Below are 22033 nucleotides of genomic sequence, written 5' to 3' on the forward strand. Positions count from 1 at the left end.
TTTTAATATTCATCACAGTATTTTAAAGACAGTGTTAGACAGAAACTAAGCAGATCCGAAGACTGCAAAGAAAGGGCTGTTGATTTTCGTTTAGATGATTTAAGATACCTAGGAACTTCAAGGCTTCCTGCAGTTAGCATCAAGGCTAGGTGAAAAGCAAAATGTGGGAACTGGGATGTGTTGTGTTAGGAATGTTGTGAAAAGGACTTTGTGAAGGGTGTTAATCATATATCCAAATGTGTAATAGCTGGCTAACAGTGTAGCAGTCATTTGGGGAAAAGGTCAGCGTAGGTATAATGTCTTAATTATTGATAGTTTGTTCTGATTTATGCTTCCTGCTTCTGTGGTTCCATGATCAGTTGTCTGATCTGAGACAGATTACTGACATGAGAGACTGAATTGAGAATTGATGCCGAGTAGAAAATCTTCTATACTGTTTTTGAAAATAATCATTTTACTTAAGTAGCCTATCTGAAGGGAAGCTGTTTGGGCTAGTATGAAGTGAAACTGTAGGTTCTATAAAAGCACAGAATCCTATCAGCTTTTTATTAGCAAAGCACATGGATCTTTAAGCTGATCCCATATTTTGGGTGAAGGAGGGATTTTTTTCTAAATGATTTCACTACATTCAACAAAGAATACCTCTAGACTAATCCTTTGCTTTTAAATCTGTCAGGAAGGAGCAAAAATGAAAGGGGTATCTGTAAGATTGTTTGCAGGCAAATGAAAGCAGGCTCTGTCTGCACTCTGATGTGTCTGGATCCCAGCCAGCTCTGCACTTGAAGCTGTGTATCCATTTTATCAGGATGTTATGTCCAGACCAGTATATCCTGCAGTGATGATGAGTTCAAGCTCAGCATTGTGTTCACCTGATGATGTGGCTTATGGTGGGGAAGGGACTTGTTCCCCTCTGTTTAGAGTTCAGAGAGAAATTGCATCAGCCTGCAAAATACTGTCAAGGTGTACCTTCAGTGAATCTCCTCCCTGTGGCTCCATGCAGAAAAAATAATTTGTCTGATTTATGAAGGAGCTCTACAAGTCCATCCAAAATGTTGTGTGTTTTAAACAATTTAATGGAGTACTCATGAATTTTGGTAATTTCCTTCCTTTGTCTTTGGTTGATGTAACACCTAAATACTTGATATAATAAGACTTTTGAGTAACAAGTGCTCTTGAAGGCATAGAGCACATACTAGTCTTTAGCTGCCACATTCAGAAAAAACAATACGAGAAAAAGAAGTTGTATTATGAAAACTGCAGTTATATCAGTATTCATTGGACTAGCACTGGAGCCTAATACTGTTTATCTTCAGGAGAAAAAAAAGCCTCTATTTAAGAACCAGACTTCAGGACACACAGAATATGTTTGACCCCCACAACGCAGTGCATACATGGCCAAACCATGAATCAACACAATGTCATGCAGAAATATTAATTCTGAATCACAACCGTTTAACTGTATGTGCTTTTTTTTGGGGAGTGGAAGTGCTTTTGGAAATGTACATTGCACAGTACAGAAAGATACTTTATATTGGGATGATTTGTTTGCTGTATGTAGAGAAACTTTATTGCCAATTTTACAAGTCCACCAATGTTGTTGCCAGTGTTCATGTAGGGTATCTGACTACTGGACCTCCTTACATTTAAAGTTGCTTAATGCTTGCCTTTAAAAGACTTTGTTTATTCCTGCTTAAAAACTTTTTAACTGCTATTTTAAGACTTTTATGTGCTTGCTGTCTATCCCAGACTTTTTTAAGTTTCAATACACTGGGTCAGTGATATTTCAAGAACAAAATGAGTGATGCTGCCAAAGTTAAAAGTTTAAAACCTTCTTTTAAATAATTGTTGCATCTGTTCTTTGAAGAAGGAACAGAAACAGTCCAATATTATTTGAGCTGCACAGCCTGCCTCTGATGTCTGTGTTAGAGTTGTATCTTTTTTTTGCAGCATTCCTTTGAATTTAGTATAGAAGATCCTTTACAAACAGTAAATATGTAGGTTAACCTTACCTCCTTGCCTGCCCAGGTCAGCTGAGAGGCATAAATGAAACTAGGGAGTGAATGGCCCCTCACATGCCATATTCAAAAGAATAAGGCAGTATTAAATAAGTTGACCATGGTAAAGATAGGTGTATCAGACTGAGTTTAATAGCACTGAAAATGAATTAATTCTGTTATGGTCAGGGGAATGGTTTAGGATTAATTCTGGTATAAATAAATAAAAAGGTTCCCTGTATCAGTTTTTAAAACTGTTTTAATTTTTCTCTAACTTCCAAATGCTATCATTTAATTTAAGTGGGCTCCTTTGTTTGGAGTCATCTCTCTCAGCTCCTGGAGACGGATGATCCATTGAAGGAGCACCTTCGAAATTCTATTCCTGATGAAATCCTTAGCAGAGATTTTGACCGGGAGACATGGAAATATTCCTCATATTCTGATGTCACGTTCCACTCAGGTATGTGGAGTTTTAGAACTTAATGCTTTGTAGCATATGGGTTATTAAAATCCCACGTTTTTTCTGGTCCTTTACATCTTGCTTCAGAGAATTTTAGTTTTTATGACTTAATAGCACCCAGATATGCATATGTAGGCTTGATTCTGCTCTGACCTTATTTGGAGTATATCAGATGTAATTCCAGCAAGCCAGGTACCATGCAACTTTGCCTTTTTGTGAGAGAGGAGAATAAGAAGCAATGAACTTTTTAGATTATTTTTGTGAACATCAAGTTTTGATTCCTTCCTTAGGGAGCTTTCTTTGCAACAACAGGGAATTGGGATGTATTTTTTATTCTGATTCATGTGCTTTCCTTGGTATAAGAAAAGATTCCGACTGATTCCTTCCTGTTTTACTATCTGTTCATCATTTGTTTTTAACAAAAATGCTAGATAATATTTTTCAGAGTAACATTGTGATTTTCTGTCCATCTCTTCCAATGCAATTGTGTATGATATGTATTGTAAATGCTTTTTTAGTGTTAGTCAGATAATAGGCTTTCAGTAATGTCCATTAAAGTCTTTGCTATAGTAAAAAGTTACATAATTTCACCTGTTGGCTTAATGTTTTATTCACCATCTTAATGAGCAGGGCTGCAGTTTTCCAAAGAATTATGAGACTTGCAAAATACCTGAGAATAGCTGATCTCCAAATGACAGACATCTGACATTTTCTATTGCAGCTGGTGCAGGTGCAAATATGGAAGCATCGGTGGTCTTTTCTCCTGCATCTTTTCTACCACGATCAGTCATGACAAATGTGACTGTTCACCTTATGGGGCAAGCTGTAAATCTACTGGAGGCAAGTTTATGGATTTTTTTTTTTATATCCCTCCTCAAGGGACACTTGGTATATTGACGTAAAAAGAAATCATTTTTGTTTTTCCGTTACATTTCCTTTAGCAAGGTATGCTTTTCACTGCTACAGCAAAGTTGCCTCAGACTGATGACTCCTGTGTGTAATGGACTTATAACAAAACCACTTTCACTCTGATAGTACCATACACTAGCCAAGTGAGTTATATTCAGCTCTTGTTGTTGAATCAAATGGAAGATAGAAGTCAGTGCTTTCCGAGACACTGGTCTAGCTCCTGTTTAGGATAGTAAGATTCCTTCAGCTCATTACAGTGGAAAATGAGTTGGCTTGGGTACACCATTCCTTTAATGCAGGAGATAGAGTCATATATACCTAACTGAAGTCACTGTTTTAGTCCCACTGAGCATCTAATGCTTGGGATATTTAAATGGCCTGCCTGCAACCTTATCATCTTTAATTGTGCCTCTACTGTGCCTCCAAGAGAAAGCAATTTTTGGCATATGGACTCTTTATCGCAGGTAAAAATGTGTCTGTGACAATTTAATGTGGCCTTCAGATCTCAAGTTTAAGCTTGCAAGGGAACAATTATTTTTTTTTTCAGTATCATATAGCCTGGATTTATGTGTTAGTAATATTATTTTAATCAGACTTCCAAACAGAATCTTATTTCAGGAGTATTAAAAGGGTGAGTTACTGTTTTCTAACCAAAATACTGTTTGTAACTGCTAAAATAGCAGTAGCTCAAACTGTCCCATCATGGTGTAAATGAACCAATACCTGAATAAAAAAGGATTTTTATTTTGTACTGAGCTTCACATAGTCAACAAACTAAAGAGTTTTTACTGGGAAGATTTAATATTGAAATATCCAGTATTGGATGCTGCCTGAGGTAGGATACTAAACTTTGTAGACCACTGTGATCTTGTATGGCAAGTCTTTCTTTGTACAAATCCTAAAGGTTGAATCTGGATGTATGTTTTTAATTTCTGCCTATAGGACTGGATGTGGCTTATGCATCTCATTGTCAGGCTTTTTAGTGTGTATGCTTTCCTCTAGGTTGGTGTACGATTAGAGAATGCTGAAGCTCTTGTGCAGAAGATTTTTGGGCAGAAGTCTGCTACTTTCAGTGACTATTTTTTTGCAAACACTAACGAAAGAAACCACAAGTCAGAAAACCCAGTGGAAACAACAGAAAAAATCAAGCAGAGGAAGCTGACTTCAAAGCGATACAACCCCACTGATCATCTTGTGACCAAGTCTGGCAAGCCAAAGTTGCGAAAAGCTAACCAGAATTGTCCTGGTAGAAAGTACAGTAAGATGAGTGAGTTAGTCAAAAAGGTAACTGACTGTAGATCTTGGAAAAATTAATGACTTTCCCCAGTTAAACTTAGGGCCCCATCTAGCACTGGACAACTGCTCTGTATTCCTGTGACTCCTTTACGTAAGGAGTATGTAACTTGTTCCACTTACTTGCAGAGAACTTAATAGCTACATAAAATACAAAGCAACAGAAGAGCCAGATCTCCAGTTTTTCAGATTGTTTTATTGTCTTAAGACAATGACTCTCAGCCAGGGGAGTATGTTGCCTATGTTTTGGGCTTCCTCTCATTATTTTGAGCTCTGATCCTCTTTATACTGATGTCTTTTTGTCTGTTGACTTCTGCTGCACTATAAACAGCTGCTTGATGTTAGATTCCTGAGTCACGCTGTTTGTGATCTGACTTCCCAGTTTGATGTCAGATGTTACACTGAGCCTTTGTGAATTTACCCATGTTTGGAGAGAGCTATGTTCTATGTATATAACAGGAAAGATTTGGGAATTGGCTTCAATTGTTGATGTATTATCTGGAAAACTTGGGGACTATGATTTATTTAGTGTCTTAGACCATCTCTCTTCTTGGGACTCAGAGTTTCTTCTTACAGTGTAAGCTCAAGTTTGTGTTGTGTTGCTGAAGTTTAGCTGAAAAGAACAGGTACTAATCCAGGGTCTTAAGTGGTCTTGAAATATTTATAAAATGGAGTCTAATGTCTGTTTGCTAATATCATAGCCTGCACTGAGGAATTGTTTATTATGAGTTTGAAAGGAAATTAATACAAACATCATTCTCTTCCTGATTTATTTCTTTATCACATCTCAGTTCACTGAGACAACGGTGAGAAACGAGGCGCTGAAATGTGAGCTAAGCATGAAAATCTTTGGAAATGAACTTAGTTTCTTGGATTGTGAAGATTTAAGAAAACAAATGAAACATTATTCTTTAAATCTGGCCGAATTGGCTGTCAAACTTCTGAAGGTAAAAGGAACCTTTTTACGTGTTTGAAAGTAAATGCCTTGAGAAATTCTGACAGATATGTAAAAGCTAAAAAAATACTACTTTTTATTTCTCTAAATTGAACTCTAAAAGACACCAGTATATGTTGGGTTTAAATGGCATTCAGTACATTAGGCAAGGACTTGTTCTGTTGTCTGATGGTTCTTATCACTTGCTTTTCTCATTCAAATCCATCCATGCTTAAATGAGAAATAATTCTTACTTTAACTGGGGTGGGACTAGTGCCTAACTCATGCCCTGGCCAGATGCAGGCTTTGGGCTGCTTTCTATCTTATTTCCCAAATCAGCTCAGTTGGAAACACTTTCACAGCAGACAAATGTAGTGAATAGCTATATCTGGGAAAAAATCTTGAATGCTGACTTTATTATGCAAAATAAAATTCTGTTTTTTGTTTGTTTGGGTTTTTTCACCATAGGGGCAAGAGGTCCAGTTTAATAAAAGACTGAGTTTGGCCACCGAAGAATTGCAATTTCCAGCAATTTCAGGCTTTCCTGTTCAGCTGGCAGTCAATGCCTCAGCAGCCATTAACATAAAAATCAAAGGGAATGCGGATTTCAAACAACAGTCAAATTTCTTTCTAAATGGTTATATCAAGCCAAGGTAATAAGCGCTGCAAATATGTCACTTTCACATATTCCTGATGTCAAGTAGCAATTCCTGATGTGAAAGTTTTGGTGCGAATGTCTGTTGTAATCAGTTAGGAGATTCCTGAAGAACTCAAGCAGTCATCAGCCTTGTATTGCTGAATGGTTGCTATGCTGTAAGGACACCAGCGGTTTCCTATCCTGCCTATTTGATTTTGAACTCTATTGCTGTGCTTTTCCCGTACTGTTTTAAGCTGACCATTCCTCCCTATCTCTAAATCAAATTCCTAAATGCTTGCTTGCATTTTTGAATGCTTTACCTGTTACAGGGATGGCATTTGGGATTTTTCTCAGGATCAGACATGTAGTTACAGGTTATGAATCTACAAACCAATGGATGATTTAACCCTGTGTTTCCTTACCTGGCTATTGTAGCTTTTTATACATACTGAATACATTTACTAAAATTCATTAAGTGCTGTATAGACAGAGATAAACTTACACCCTGATACTCAGTCCTAATTGCTTTCTCTTTCCTGATACTTCATGCTGAAGTTGGGGTTCAAATCCCTTACTTAGGATATATAGAAAACTTTAAGTGCTTTAAAAAGAAAGTGCTTTTTATAGAAGAATATGTATCTGAATCTTTCAACAGTGCATTTGTCCAGCTTTCTGCCCGAATGGGAACTGTGGGGACTCTGGGACAAGCTGGCCTAAGCTGGTTAACAGGAATGAGGACATCTACTAGTCTTGATGGGGGAATCCAGGTTAAAAAAGGGCAAGAGCTCAAAGTTTTTTTGAACACTCCAGAAGAATCTATGGAGATAATTAATTTCAGGTAAGATTAAGCAAGGACATCTTTCTAAAATAGTAACTGTGACAACTTTCTTGAATCAGAACTTAACTGCCAGGCTCATTAATAGACCAGAAATGTATTTTGTCAGAAAACAAGTCTGACATACTCCAAATCTGCCATTCAGAAGAAAAAGAAGGGGAAATTATTCTGTGCTTCTTACATGTTTACTGTAAAAACATACAGTGAAATCAAAGCCTTATGATAAAAGATGTAAGTGAACTTTTCATACTCCCCAGTTTTTTCCCACTGAATGTCAGTGCTGTTTCTGGAACTTTAGTGCCCAAAGAATCTAGTTCAGAGTATTGAAGTGGTGGAGGAAGAGCTTAGCATTACTTCTACAGATGGCATTTAGCAAAATCGGGTACAGAACAGTATTTAGCAAAACACTTGAGTAATTTGGAATATAGTACTAACAATGTGTGCTCATACTCTTCTTGTGAGTTTTTAGTCAGGTTGTTTAATGTTAGGTAAAGCTTACATTGTAAAATACCATCTCAACAACTGTCAGATGTTAAGAAAATTAATTAATTGTGTTAATGCAAGCTAGGCTTTTTAGCTCTTTTTTTTTCTGCTGACTTTCTCTTTTCTTTGGACTTTTACATTTGATAGAAATCCAGGTAGAAGGCACATATTGTAAATGACATGTCAACTACATGCCTCTTAGACATGACAACAGATGAATGAAGTGTTTACAGTATGTGGATTGTCGTTCCTTTGTGTTTCTCTTTACTTGGGACATTGTGGTACTATAGGATATGCAGTTCAGAAAAGAGCTAAAAGTCTCTGGACTTTGCATTTAAACCATCCATTCCCTTAGGACTCTGGGAAACTTACTGATGTAATTTTATTTCTGTCAGCTAGGATGGATGACAGACCAGAGTGAAAGTCAAAATAATTACACACCTGTATTGTGCATTATTTGAATGAAAGACTTAACTGTAGAGTCTATTAGATATTGAATTAACTCGCTTGCTCCCATCAAGTGCAGAGACCATGATTCTTGTACAAGCAGTTTAGTGAAGTTCTTGAAGAACTTCAAGACTGGAATGAAACTGATGTCACTACATACCCTAAGGGAAAAAAAATAAATGTCTAGAATCCAGAGAGTGGAGTTGCAATATGCTGACCATACCAAATTGCTCAGAACAGAGAAATTTAATACTCACTATGAAGAACTTCAGAAGAATGTCAAGACAGTGACGGAATAAACATGGGAACTGTGGATAAAAATCAGTGCTAATTAGTAGAAATGTAGACTGATCTTAGCAGAACTTCATCTTTCTTGTTTTTCCCATCTGAGAGAAGATGTCGTGTAACTGAGCGTTTTGTTTAAATATTGCTGTAACTTTAGCATAATTGTTTTTAAGTGACTGTTTGAAATTCTTGGTTGTAGTTCTAAACTCTACTTCATAATGGTGGATGAGACAGAAGGTACAGATGTTTTCCAAGACCACAGAGAAACCAGATCTTGCACTAGGGAGGAAGGTGAGTCTAGCTATTATATTTTAGAAAGCTTGGTCATTCTGAAATATCCATGACAGATCATTTTATTCAGTAGAATTTATTTTTTACGTATTAGCTCTAAAAGGTCTTCAGTGCAATGTTCATTTACATGTTTTCTTTGTTTGTTCTAACTGAATGTTCAATTGTTGTCTTCCACCAGTGTCTGAGATTATTGGCTGGCAGCTGTGTTCTGAAATGTCGTATCCTGACCCAGCTAGCGGTTTGGTTTTCCCCCTTACTGGACCTTTGAGAGTGATTGTGACATTAACTAAGCAAGACAGAGGCCTGCAGCAGTACATTGTGGAAGCTGCATATAACTATATTCCTCAGGTACCATTATGGCATGCTTTACTTTGGCTTTAGTTTTAGATTATTATGCTAATGAAAGTATGGTATATCTCAGTACTGTATATTCAACTTAACTGGCTTTCAAGGTCTACATTATTATTATTTCCATTCCCATTATAGTGGGAAAATATGTTGAAAGCAAATCACTGATGCTGATAGTGGGTATACACCATTTCCAAATACAAAACAGCACATACAAATGTTAAGTTATTTGATTAGATAAGACTGATAGAGCTGGAAGTAGAGACCAGGATTTTTGAATTGGTGCCCAGGACTAGACAACCAACCTCACTTGGATGACTTGTTTTCCTTTGTGACACAAAACCTCAAAACCCAAATGGTTAATTTGCATTAAACACCTTGTTTGAAAGCAGAAGTTAGGCTCCAGTGAATCCACTCCAGAAGTTGGTCAGTTGTTTTAATATGTTTGTTTGGGCAAGCTGCAGGAAGGAATGGTTTTCAGCTTCTGCAGGGGACAGGAAGAATTTATGGCTTTTTCTAAAATTATAGTTATAGGTGTTTAACACAGGCAGTGGCTGGAGTCTTATCTTCTATCACAGCCAAAGTATGCTGCTGGGCTTGAGCTAATTCTTTTTATTGGGAGACAGTTTGGGCTTTGGCTGTATTCAAACACTGCTCAGTATCTCTAAGACAGTGAGATAAGTGCAATAAGCAGAGTAACTTCCCCTTCATGATTTTGTTTTTCTGACTTTCTTTAATAAAAGCAGGAAATGGAACAGGCATTTTCCTCTGTCAGAGAATCTGATGTCTGTTGGCCGGCCAAAACTGTCAACTAAGGCACCCACTACTGGATTATGGTGCTGTGTACTGCATCCCATTGCTGACACCAGAGTGTAAGGGCCTAAGGCAGCCCTGCCAAATTCAAGTTACGTAGGCCTGAGCTGTAGAGCTTAAATTTATAACTGGAAGTGTGGTCTGATTTTGCATAAAATTTGGCAGGATTCAGCATAATTTCAAGACACCAGGTGCACATCAAAGCCACTTTATCACTCCCCCCTCCTTCACTGGACAGGGGAGAGAAAACATAGCAAAAAATTCATGGGTTGAGATAAAGGCAGGGAGAGATCATTCAGCGATTACTGTCATGGGCAAAACAGACTCAACTTGGGGAAATTAATTTATTACCAATCAATTCAGAGTAAGATAATGAGAAATAAAACAAATAAAACAAAGAAATAAAATACCTTCCCCCCACCCCTCCCCTCTTTCCGGGCTCAGCTTTGTTCCCAATTTCTCTACCTCCTCCCCCGCCAGCAGCACAGGGGGATGGGGAGTGGGGGTTGTGGTCAGTTCATCACCCGCTGTTTCTGCTGCTCCTTCCTCCTCAGGGGGAGGACTCCTCTCACTCTCCTCCTGCTCCAGCATGGGTTCCCCATGGGAGACAGTTCTCCACAAACTTCTCCAAAGTGAGTCCTTTCCACAGGCTGCAGCTCTTCCCAAACTGCTCCAGCGTGTGTCCCCTGCAGGGTCACAAGTCCTGCCACCAAACCTGCTCCAGCGTGGGCTCCTCTCTCCATGGGGTCACAGGTCCTGCCAGGAGCCTGCTCCAGCGTGGGCTTCCCACGGGGTCACAGTCTCCTTCGGGCACCCACCTGCTCTGGCATGGGGTCCCCCCCGGGCTGCAGGTGGGTGCAGGGGACACCCTGCTTCACCATGGGCTGCACCACGGGCTGCGGAGGAATCTCTGCTCCAGCGCCTGGAGCACCTCCTCCCCCTCCTTCCTCACTGACCCAGGTGTCTGCAGAGCTGTTTCTGTCACAAATTCTCACTCCTCTCTTCAGATACTGTTGCCCATGCACAGTTTTTTTCCCCTTTCTTAAATATGTTATCCCAGAGGTGCTACCACTGTCACTGATGGGCTCGGCCTTGGCCAGTAGTGAGTCCATCTTGGAGCCGCTGGCATTGGCTCTGTCGGACATGGGGGAAGCTTCTAGCAGCTTCTCACAGAAGCCACCCCTGTAGCCCCCCACTACCAAAGTCTTGCCCCACAAACCCAATGCTTAAGGTCAGTATGGTGTGAAATTCAAGGTGTTCAGACAGTGTTTCCCAAGACAGGCACTGCACAGGGAATGGAAAACAGAGCCTGGGAAAAGTAGAAATTTCTTACTGAAAGTCTTGAAAAGCAGATAGGTGAAAAATTATTGTGGCAGTGAAGATGACTATGATCATGTGATGTAACTCAGTGTGATAGATTGTTTTGTAAATGCTGTGCCAATTGCAAATATGGTTATCCTTTCTTTCTTTCTTTCAGGACAATTCATGGATCCCAAATGAAGCTGTCCTTCACTTCTTCATTGGGACTCCAAAGTCAGACTTGAAAAGGGATGTTGGTGTTGACCTAAATTTTAGTGTCCCACAGAAGAAATTCAGAATCCAATTTATACAACCTAAAAAAAAAATCGAGATTGATGGTAGGCTTTTTGACTATGAACCAGATCATCAGTTAATGTCAGTTAGGAGAACTTCATTAGCATTGAGTAATATCATTATATTTCAGTGAATAATCTAATGCTAAAACTGTGTTATTGTGTGATAGCCATTCAGTTTACTGCTTTAGGTAATAGCCATTCCTAGTGGTTTTTGCATCTTGATTAAGACTGTTTTGCAGTCAGAGGTTCAGTACCTGATTCACAAACTCATGTTAAAGAGGAAGGCTGTTACCAGTATAGATGAAGTTAAGGCTAAGGACTGCAGTGGATTGTTCTGTAATCTTTTACATATGGTGAACTGTTCCTGAATTTTCATTTACTGTATTCTGTTAGTTCTGATACAAAATTGCTTGTTGCCAAATCAATTAAGTATAATATTACTGTGCATTATAATAAAAAGTAATATTTCAATCACAGTGTAACATAGAAAACAAAAGCAACAAACACATTGATGAAATATAATCTGATAAATATATGGCAATAATATAAACATATTTCAGCTTCTTTGACACGCTGGTCGAGTTATGTTTGTTTTTGTTTTGATGTGTTCTACCATATCACAGATTTAGAATTTGTCCCTCCAGATTTTTAATTTTTTTTTAATGCTAGTTATTTTCAAATGGATTGCATGGAAGATTTACCTACACTGTACAAAGTTTTGCTTGCAGAGTGTTCTGAGCTCATGAAATGTCTTCACAGCACAACACAGCTTACAAGTTTTAGCAGAGGCCTGAAGGAAGTGTATAAATCATTTCCAGAACTAAGCTGGTTTGTTGGAGACAGCTTCGTTATCTCTTCTCAATTAGTGTTCTCAGAATGTCCTTTCAAAATGAGATGTGTATTCTGGGGACACTTCAGTGTCTTTGCAAACTCTGTTCCTAACTTTTCCTAACTGTTCCTTTACTCTGATATTTATTATGTTTTTACTCTCTAAACATAGTGTTCACAACAATAGCAATTATCATTTTGATACAGTATTATGAAGCATCACTGAACAGTATATGTCCAGATAAAGTAAACAGGTTTTTTTTTTTCTCCAAGGGAGAATTGAGTTTTCTAAAAATTCACGAATTGGCCACCTGGAGCTGATAGTAGATGACCAAGATGTATATTACATTAAGGTATGTTTTCAGGTCATAAGTTCTCATACTAGGACGAATACTTAAATAAAAGCACAGAAAAGAAAGGCAATGAAAAACATGCATATTGAAAAATAGTTTTGTGAGCAATCCATCAGAGAAATTACTAGTTCTCTTTATTACATATTTTTGAGATAGACTCAGTACTAGATTGCTGTGTTTTAAAAGCTTTTAAGCCATGGCTTCTGCAAGTAATCTAAAGCAATTTTTCCCCATTCAGATGTACTCAAAACCTTTGGGTTGCTTCCAGTGTTAAGTCAGTAAAAAAGATCACATTGACTCCTGTGGACTTTGGCTCATTATGTGCACGTGTAGTCACACAGTTTTTCAGACCTGTATTCTGACCATGCATAAAGACCCTTGAGTAAGCCCAGGCTAATTTCTTCACTTCTGTGGACTCTATAGATGTAAAAATGTCTAAGATACTGTTCTTTACATCACAGAAATTGTGGGTTTTTTAGAGCACTGGGGAAGAAGCAGGAGAATGCTAGTGTTTGAACCCTGAAATGAAAAAGCAAACAAAGATGCAGGTGGGAGTTTATCACTGAAACTCTACTGACATTTTTGTTTATATTCCAGGACTTGAACAATTTTTTCATTATGCAATTGATACCCATAGTAGGATGCCATGTCTTATGTGGGCCTCCAAAGCCAGTTGGTTTCAAACACTGCATTTTCCTACAGTGAGCACATTATTTAACAGATTACTTTTTTTCTACAGTAATATTTCAACAGACTTTTTGGATGTTTCTCATGAACCCAAACACTATTTAGTGTTGCAGATTGTTTCATTTGCATCTAGTCCAACCTAGATCTAGTTACCTCTGTGAGACTGCCAATATTTTCAGCAACATCGTATTATTTTTTGGCCCAGTACTGTAACATTATTAAAGAATTCAGTTACTACTGAAGCCAGCAGGAGGTGAAGGAAATAGCATCTCATGCCGCTGTGATTTTTGTATAAGTGGAAAAACAAATCCATCCTTCCTCCCCCTTATTTACTAACAGCGAGTTTTATGGTTTGGGGAGGTGGAAGGGGGGTTGTTGGGTGTATAGAAAAAAATCTCTTTTCTTTCTCCTCTCATCTAATTTCAGAAATGGCCAAGTCTGTACTGTTGCTTTCTCAAAACTTAATAAGTTTGTACTGTTGAGCAGCTTGGGTTTGATTTTTTGGGTTTTAATTTCTTTGTTTATTCTAGGGAATGACAGATTTGCAGACACTGAGTGGAGAGCAGAGATACATGACCCAACTGGAGGTGAAGCTGGTAAAGCAAAGCAGTCCTATCATTCTGTCAGGAAACATCACTAAACAACTTGGCAAGAAGATAGCTTTTTCAGTATCCCTGAATAATTTATTGAAGGATGCTGTGTTTCTTTCAGGTTAGAGGACAATAAGTATTTGCCATACAAATGTAAGTTCTTGAGCCCTTATACATTAGGGTTGCCTGGATTTGGAGACATATTTCTAAAGTTCCTTTCAAATCAGTAAGACTGCTTTATAAAATGATTATCCTTGGTAAATTAGTAATTCAGAATAATAGGAATTATAATTTTTTTTTTAAAGTCTGCTTTTAATTACTGTTGAAGAGTGTGGAGGAAATAAGATGTAAGGAGTCACTTAACAAAAAAAATCGCCAAAACAATAACAGCTCTTAGAATATTCTGTTTCACTTTTCTTAGTACAAAACAGTGCAGAGACACATATGTGTAGCTAAATGTCTCTTAAGACCTGTTGTTCTAAAAATTGTTTTTTTCTTATTCATTTAGCATCAATTCATTAAAAGGTGGATCAATACAATGGAATAAACCAGTAATTTAAGTCTAAGGCTCTCATTTTTTCCTTAGTATTTCTTACTGTAGTCTCCATGTGGCAAAGACATTGAAATGTCATAGGATTGCGCAGTATTTTCAAATAAAACTAACTTTTAAGGAATGGAGGATGCCAGTTAAGTTTGTGGGAGATCATCTTTTGGTGAAATCTTCATTCTTAGCTTTCACATGGATTGCATCTAAAAACGATTGTGGTCCAGTTTCAAACTGTTACACCCTGAGAACTAGGCTGCACCAATTCTGTTGCAAAGCCACAACCTTGCTGTGACAATGTAGAAGTAAAACACATGTTCGCATGTTAGGTCTTAGTTAATTAAGAGATCAGTCTGTTGGAATTTATTTCCTTTTAGAAGCAGCTTTGACTGGATTAATATCCGTAAACTTTAAGCAGTATCTGAGAAATATGATCTACAGGCTGTATATGTAGTTGGAGAAAGACAACTGAACATCCAGCTCTGTCTTTTTGTTTACTACACAAGGAGTACATCATGAGATTCCTCGGTTAGATGGGATGAGACTGAACAGATTTGTGTTTTTCCCACTGTAGTATTCCTTTTACTAGCTGAAGTAACTTCATGTTCTACCACTGCATAATCACTTCTACTCTTTTTGTAGCATTTCTGGAGAAAAAGGTTGATGATAAGATGAGACAATATTCATTGGAAGGGGAGACTTACCTTCCAGGTGTTCTTGGAGTTCACATCATTGGTCTTCTCCAGCAACGTGAGGGATTGTGGTCTCATGGTTTGAGGATAAAATATGGACTCCTAGGTACAGTGAAGAAGAGTGAAAGTAAAAGCATTCTGTTTGTCATATTTTTCTGCAAGTTATTTCCCTGTATTATTAGGACACTCTTAACAAGAAGGATTTCAGCTGATTTTTAAACTATGATCTGAAACCTAGGACAGGTTTCTCTTTTCACTTGGATAAACTTTACTCTTCGAGTCTGCATATAAAAAACAATTTTTTAAATGTGCTTTCTACAAGCATGTCCAACATTTGATTAAAAAATCACGTTTTCAGTGGGAATGCTTCGAGTTAATTTGTGTTCTCAGATATTTATACAAAATGAATGGTTGCAAACTTAAAAATATGAGGGACTTTTCTAGGAAACAGTTAGCTGTGTTCTGGCTGCAGTGTGTGAACTGTGTGTTAATTTTATTGGACAAAGCAGGTGAACATTGGTACAACTATATCAAGGTATTGAATAACTAGTAACTATTGAGTAACTAGTCATGATAAGCATTATAGGATGATTGTTTATATAAAGTATGTTGTACATTCAGAAAGAGTATGTAGGAATATGAGTAGAAAAGTTTTCTTAAACCAATGCAGGTACGACCCCATAATTTTGCTAAAAATGGCATGCTGATCAGAGTATTTTATATGCACAAACAGAAACATACCTGAACACTTATAACAGTATTAGATGATGTGTAGCTATAGCTATGTAACTATGAAGTTATATACTTACAGCTTAAGTCATATTTTGATATAAACCCAGTTTGGCAACTGTTCTACCTGAAGTGGTAGGGAAGTGAGTCCTTGTAGAAGTACTGGATTTCTTTTTTTAAAAAGGCAAAAAATTAATCCTACTTATTGTTTGAAACTTCAGATTCATTATTTTAAGCTTTATCTCATGACCACAAGGGCTAGAAGTTCATTATTTTTTTCTGTTTAAGATGCAATGTCATGTAATATCATGATGTCAGGAGCTGAGTGGTAACAGAAAATCATCAAATATTGTGAGACTCCCAAGAAGGCTGCAAAGAGTGATCATGATTAGTTTGTAGTGCTTTTACTTCACCCAAGTAAAATTCCATTTAAGTAATAAACTTAGTGCCTGCTTTTATTTATTTATTTACTTATTTCTCTATTGTTTCTGAAGAAAAAGTGAGTGAAAGAACATGGAAACATGGTAAACATCTAAGGAGAGCCTTTGCTTTTCTTAAAAAAAATTGGCCTAAGTCATGGGATCATTTTCATTCCATTCTTAGTACAAACCAGCTGTTTCCAATTGTCTGAACTTAGAAACATCTTAAATTTTAATAGAGTAAACAAAGGCCCAAACTCATATGTAAAGCCTGTAACATGGCTGTTCCTAGGTTTTTCCTTTGTAGTACAGCTTGTGGAAAAAAATAAAAATGTGCAATGCCTAACACATTTTTTTGAAAGTTTTACTAATTGTTTGCATATACAGCATGTCTGGAGTCAGAAAGTGCGAAGCTATTGATTGCTGTTAGGATGGCCATACGTGTAGCAGGAAAATAAGTTTAGGTGTCAGAAACAGTGCTTTGACAACAACATTGTAGTCAGTAAAATGTGTCTAGATCTTGAGCAGATAGTGAAGATAATTCTTGAGCTGAACTTCATGGTAATGGAGTTATACCAGTATTGGTACCAATCTTCACAAACTTTGGTCATACCTTTAGACTGGAGAACATACTGCCAGGCCTTTTACATGAATAAAATATCTACTTGTCTTTTACTTTTTACTGTGGTAGTGTTTTCATTTTCATAGATGTAAATCACTTACCTAGCAAATGCAAACTCACTGTTCTTAAGTGCAAGTTCTTTAAATGTGTGCTTTTCTTTGGATTCAAATATATATCTGTAAAAATTGACAAATCTCACTTTAATGTTTTTGAAAACTAGAAACCTTGAAAGCACAAGATTTATACTATTAATATTTTGAAAGTTTACTTTTGATTTCTTTGAGTAGGTAACTTTGTGATTTAACTTGAACAGGAGAGGCAAAAAATCTTCATCATGAATGCAGTATGCGACAAAAGATTAAAGTGGAGACAGGTGCACATGGCGTGTACAAACTTGATATTGGGCATGAATTTCACTGTGTGCAGACTCCGACCTATAATCACAAGGTAGAGATACTGACCAAAGCACTTACGTACTTGTGTGCTGAGTACCCTTGTGTAACTCAGGTACTGAGAGGCTTAAACTGAGCGGTGCCCAAGAGGTCATTTTTGGATCAGTCTTTTTCTTCTCATCTTGTTTCTCTTCACTTTCTGTGTAGACAAAGATATCTAGTCAACTTGCAAATTTGTGCAGTCCATTACAGCTGTAAGTGATGGAACTCTCCAGTGATGTAATTTTTAAGGTATTAATTCACACAACTTCTGCAGAATGTTTGTTGTTAAAATTTTTGTTAGATATAAAACAATAGTATTAGTAAGTTTATGATTTATCTTGTTCTATCTTTGTAACTAAAAGTCAGGAACTCTGCTTATTCATCAGAAGTTGTATGTCTGGAAAATAAGGCATTTTAAAATGTTTTATATTCTGGTTTAGATTTATATACTTTCTTAGAAATTTCAGTGTGTATGATCCTTTCATGCAGAAAAGCAGATCTGTTTTAAATTTCTTCCTTTACAGATGGCACAAAGGTCTTCTTAAAGGCAAATCACCTTTAATACTAGGTATTTGCTGCAGAACAGAGAGCTGGCTGAAAAATAAGCTTCTGAATTAAAGGGAATTTTTGTATCCTTTCAGATTTGCTTTTAGTCCAAGTTGGATTGAAGCCAAGAAGTGTTAGTATTTCCCATGGAGCAAGATCTTTCCAGGCTTTGCAGCTGCACAGTGAATCCATGTGAAGCAGTCCATCAGGAGTACCTGAGTCCCATTACCTTAGCTTTTAAGAAAAGCAATTTGACTGGCAGTGCATAGACTAACAGTTTTGGGCTTTGTACACTGAATTTATATCTTCTGATGGAATGTGATTTTTCTTTGGAAAATTTGCAGCCCTTTCTGCTTTAGTCTTGCTTGCTGCTTGGGAATATTTCTGCAGACTGTTAACAGCAATGAATAAAAGGGAAGGCATGGTTTACAGGAAAAAGGTGAATTTCTGTTCTTCAGGTTCACCTGAAACATGAAGCAAGTGCATCTTGGCTTTCCTCGCAGATGGAAGTGAACTATGGGAAACACTGGGATGAAATAAACAACAAGAAGAAACTGTTGATCAGCCAAGCATTTAAGAACAGTTCCAGTTCATCTCTAGTCAACTATTTCATGGAGGTAGTCATGATTGTTGAACAGTAAGACCTTCACTTCAAATATTTAACAGACAAACTAAGAAAAAATTTGAGATTAATTTATTTATTAAGACCTTTTTTTTCTGTGTTATGTATTAAAAATATAAGTCAGATATTGAGACCTAATAAGTTTGAGTTAGGTAAGGTCTTAACCCAGTCTCATAGAGATCACTGACATTTAAAATGAACAAGGGATAGCCAGTAGATGGATTTTTCAAATACTGAAAACATTTGGGTGTAATGTGGTATGAGTTTTTTGCAGAGTTTGCACATATAAAATGATCTCAGAGTTTTATGAAGGTTGCTTTGCTCACACAATGTGGAAGGAGAGTGCAGGTTATAACAACTCAGAATATTACAGCATTTAGGTGGAAGTTGGTATGGAATACAGTAGTTCAGCTAAGATCAGACATGTTCATTTTTTTGTTTGTTTGTTTGTTTGGTGTTTTCTGTTATAAATTGCTTTCTACCCTGAATCAGCAGAAAGTTTTTCCATATAGTAAAGTATAATTAAAAGCCTCAGAGGGGGGCTATGCCTTCTTTTGAAGCACCTTCTATGGGCTACAAAAAGAAATAAAATAATTATTTGTATTGGCATACCCTGTTATCTTTTGTAGAAAGTTCTTAGAGAAGCTACAGAAACTATTCCTATAAATTTTTGTGTTATTTCTTAGAAGTTGCAGGTCTTCTCTGTTATTGTCTTAGACTAAGTAATAGTTTTCTGAGATGGGCTGTCATTCCATTTCCATAAGGAGCACCTGTAAGCATAGAATTTATCTGTGATCCCAGCATAGACTGACCTAGAATTATGGTTGGTTTTTTTCCCCAGAAAGTAAATGGTCTAAAAAATAGTGGAAGTTTTCCTTTTTGAATCCCCAGTAGATGTAACAAATGCATATTAAAGAAATCCCATTCTGTAATTGGTCACCATGCGTGAAAAGCTATAAAGTGAATGGCAAATGTGCAGAGCAGAGGCACTAGCTTTGACCTTCTTGCTACTATGTGTGGGTGTGTGTGTTAGCTTAGACAGCCTGGAAGATGGGATCCTGTTTTTATTTAAATTTGCTTCATTTGTTTTCCAGTTTACCATGCAAGTCCCGGAAAAACAGGTGAATTATAGAACCCAGCTGCAGCACTCACACAACTCTCAGGTTTATTTGCAGAGCAACACCAACTTTGAGGTGCAGTATAATGACCACGTGCCGTTTGTGGTTGGGCTGCAGTGGAAAGACACATCCAGAAATGGCCTGAAGAACTGGGAAGGTGAAGAACCACAAAGTATTTCCAGTTTGGGATTAGAAAAGCAGGCACTGAAAGTTGCTGCTGAGATTTTGTGAGGTAGTTTTGTGGGGGTGTAACAGAATCATAGAAATGTTGGTTGGAAGAGACAGACCCTGGAGATTATTTAGTCCAGCTTCCTGCTCAAATCAGGACTGTTCCTAACAGTAGATCACATCTGCTGTGTTTTGTCTAGCTGAGTTTTCAAAATCTCCAACTTTCCACAGCCTAGCTGGCTAGCCTCTTCCAGCAATTCCTTAGTCTCTCAAAGTGCAATTTGTGGCCATTGTCCCTTGTCTGCCTCTTTTGAAGGGTTTTTGTTCCTCATCTTTGCCATTTACTTTCAAGTTAGCTGTAGGCAGCTATTAGATTCCCCTGTTCCTTTGCCAGACTAAATAAGCCCAGCTCCTGCTCTTGTCACAGGTCTTGTTGTCTCGGCCCTTTATCATCATGGCAGCCCTCTGCTGTAGCCTTTCTGGTTTCTCACCATCCGTCTTGATCTGGGTGCTCCAAAACCAGATCCAGTGTTACAGATATAACCTCTCCTGTGCTGTGCAGAGGGGGATAACTTTGTCTGATAGCCATGCTCCTAATGTAGACCAGTATTGTCCTGTTAGCTTTTGACTGAGATAACTGGCCAAGAAGTGAAGCATGTTTTAAAAAAAAAAATCTTTAGAAAGTTTGTTTTAAGAACATTAGAAAATGGGACACTGAGCAGAATTCTAATGGTGTATTTTAAGCTATAAATTAAACACCTGTGTATATATATGGATATTTTTTAAAAATCACATTTATCTTAGACCTTTTGCTTCATAAAGTACAGCAGGGAGTAGGCATTTATAATAATAAGCTGTATTTTACATTTTTAGAATTCTTTCTCAAATAGGGGTTAAGTTACCAGTGGTGTGCCAAAAATCAGTTTTCTGACATTTAGTTCTTAAGATGGATTGAATGCCACATTTATGCTTTAGTGGATGAAGCTGTATAAATCAGTGCAATGATTGGTTCAGTGTGTAGATTTGCTGTTGAGATACATTTTTTCGAGTCTAGTATGCACCATATGTGCAAAAACTTGGATCCTTATTAATGCAAAACAGCTGGCTTGATACAGTGGACTGAATTAACAGATGTTTTTCTGCTTGTTAAGGTGCAACAAACTAAGGTTAAATTAATTCTGAAGTTTTAAAAATTTGGAGATTACTTTGTGGGTGTCTGTCATAAAATAATCGTGAGTTACTGAACTGTATCACAATGAGTGAATGGTGTAATTTGATAAATAACCAGCAAAATTTCAGCAGTCCGCTAGTGAAATTTCAGCAGCTTGTCAGATATAAACATTCTGAGCTGTCTATAAACTAGTTTCCAAAATAACCTACAAATCTTGTTCAAAATGTATTTATTGCAGTGTTGAATTTCTGTGTTGGCATATGTCAGAACAGCATTGATTAAGGTCATTATTGTAATTATGTGAATAATGGTTACAGGCTTACAGTTCAGGTAAAGATTTCACATTTTGTTGCAGATCAGGCAGTAGAACCCTTTCCTGGTGTCATTTAGTACTGGACTTCTTAAATTTCCATTTATTAGCAAACCTCCGTATGTGTTACACTATGCAGTATGTTATGCTAGTGAAGGACATTCATTTCATTATGTACCATCCAGAGATTTTGGCAATTGGAAGAGAGTAGGTAGATAGTACCATTTTAGCTTCATTCCAGAACCCTGACATCTTATCAGCTTTGTTATGGAGTTAGAATCCAGGTAGCTTGAAATCTCACTTTTCTGCCAGCTTTAATATGTGTTTCTTCCAGGTGGATTAAATATAGACACCCCATGGCTATATCTACATGCAGCCCACAAACTACATCAGCCTCAGCATTTTACTTATTTATTGACTATGAAGCTGACAACTGGAAAAGCTCTCTCCATTAAGAATCTCGTAGCAGAACTGTTCTATAAAGATCAAGGCAATGAAAAGGAAGGGAAAGTTCACATTTACACGCCAGCTACTACATACCTGCAGGTTAGTAACATGATGTTCCTATAGTGTACAGCTTTGATGAGAGAGCTTAGTGAGATACCCAACAGAACCGTCATCATACTGAAATAACACTTGTTCAGCGTGCTATGTGAAGTAGCTTGTTCGACCACTGTGTAGCTTATGAGATAAGATCTTGAAATGCCGATGTTCATCTGTTTTCTGTGCTTGAACGATGAGCTGTTCTTCCTCTGGGACAGCCAGATCATCACAGCAAGGGTCTCTTTATTAGCTTTAAAAAAATGTTAGGGTCACCACCGCTGCCCCTCTTGGGAATAGGAGTCCGTCACTCCCTACACAAAGCCCAAATACATG

At 37.4% G+C, this 22033-nt stretch overlaps 2 protein-coding genes across 2 annotated transcripts in view; one reads left to right on the forward strand and one right to left on the reverse strand.

Moving 5' to 3' along the window:
• The window catches only part of CLEC16A (C-type lectin domain containing 16A), a 376293-nt gene that overhangs the window by 115340 nt on the left and 238920 nt on the right, over positions 1–22033 (reverse strand). The window lies entirely within an intron of this gene.
• Positions 1–22033, forward strand: part of LOC141950919 (uncharacterized) — an 89213-nt gene that overhangs the window by 17991 nt on the left and 49189 nt on the right. The window contains exons 13-28 of the mRNA XM_074886424.1: positions 2296–2454; positions 3176–3294; positions 4366–4647; positions 5448–5603; positions 6059–6243; positions 6883–7065; positions 8477–8568; positions 8747–8916; positions 11207–11366; positions 12426–12505; positions 13723–13903; positions 14969–15124; positions 17102–17235; positions 18227–18385; positions 19485–19665; positions 21492–21703. Of these exons, the coding sequence (XP_074742525.1) occupies positions 2296–2454; positions 3176–3294; positions 4366–4647; positions 5448–5603; positions 6059–6243; positions 6883–7065; positions 8477–8568; positions 8747–8916; positions 11207–11366; positions 12426–12505; positions 13723–13903; positions 14969–15124; positions 17102–17235; positions 18227–18385; positions 19485–19665; positions 21492–21703 (2609 nt within the window). The remainder of the gene's footprint in view (positions 1–2295; positions 2455–3175; positions 3295–4365; positions 4648–5447; positions 5604–6058; positions 6244–6882; positions 7066–8476; positions 8569–8746; positions 8917–11206; positions 11367–12425; positions 12506–13722; positions 13904–14968; positions 15125–17101; positions 17236–18226; positions 18386–19484; positions 19666–21491; positions 21704–22033) is intronic.

The sequence above is a fragment of the Strix uralensis genome, chromosome 16, assembly GCF_047716275.1.
Source record: "Strix uralensis isolate ZFMK-TIS-50842 chromosome 16, bStrUra1, whole genome shotgun sequence".
NCBI classification, from domain to species: Eukaryota; Metazoa; Chordata; class Aves; order Strigiformes; family Strigidae; genus Strix; species Strix uralensis.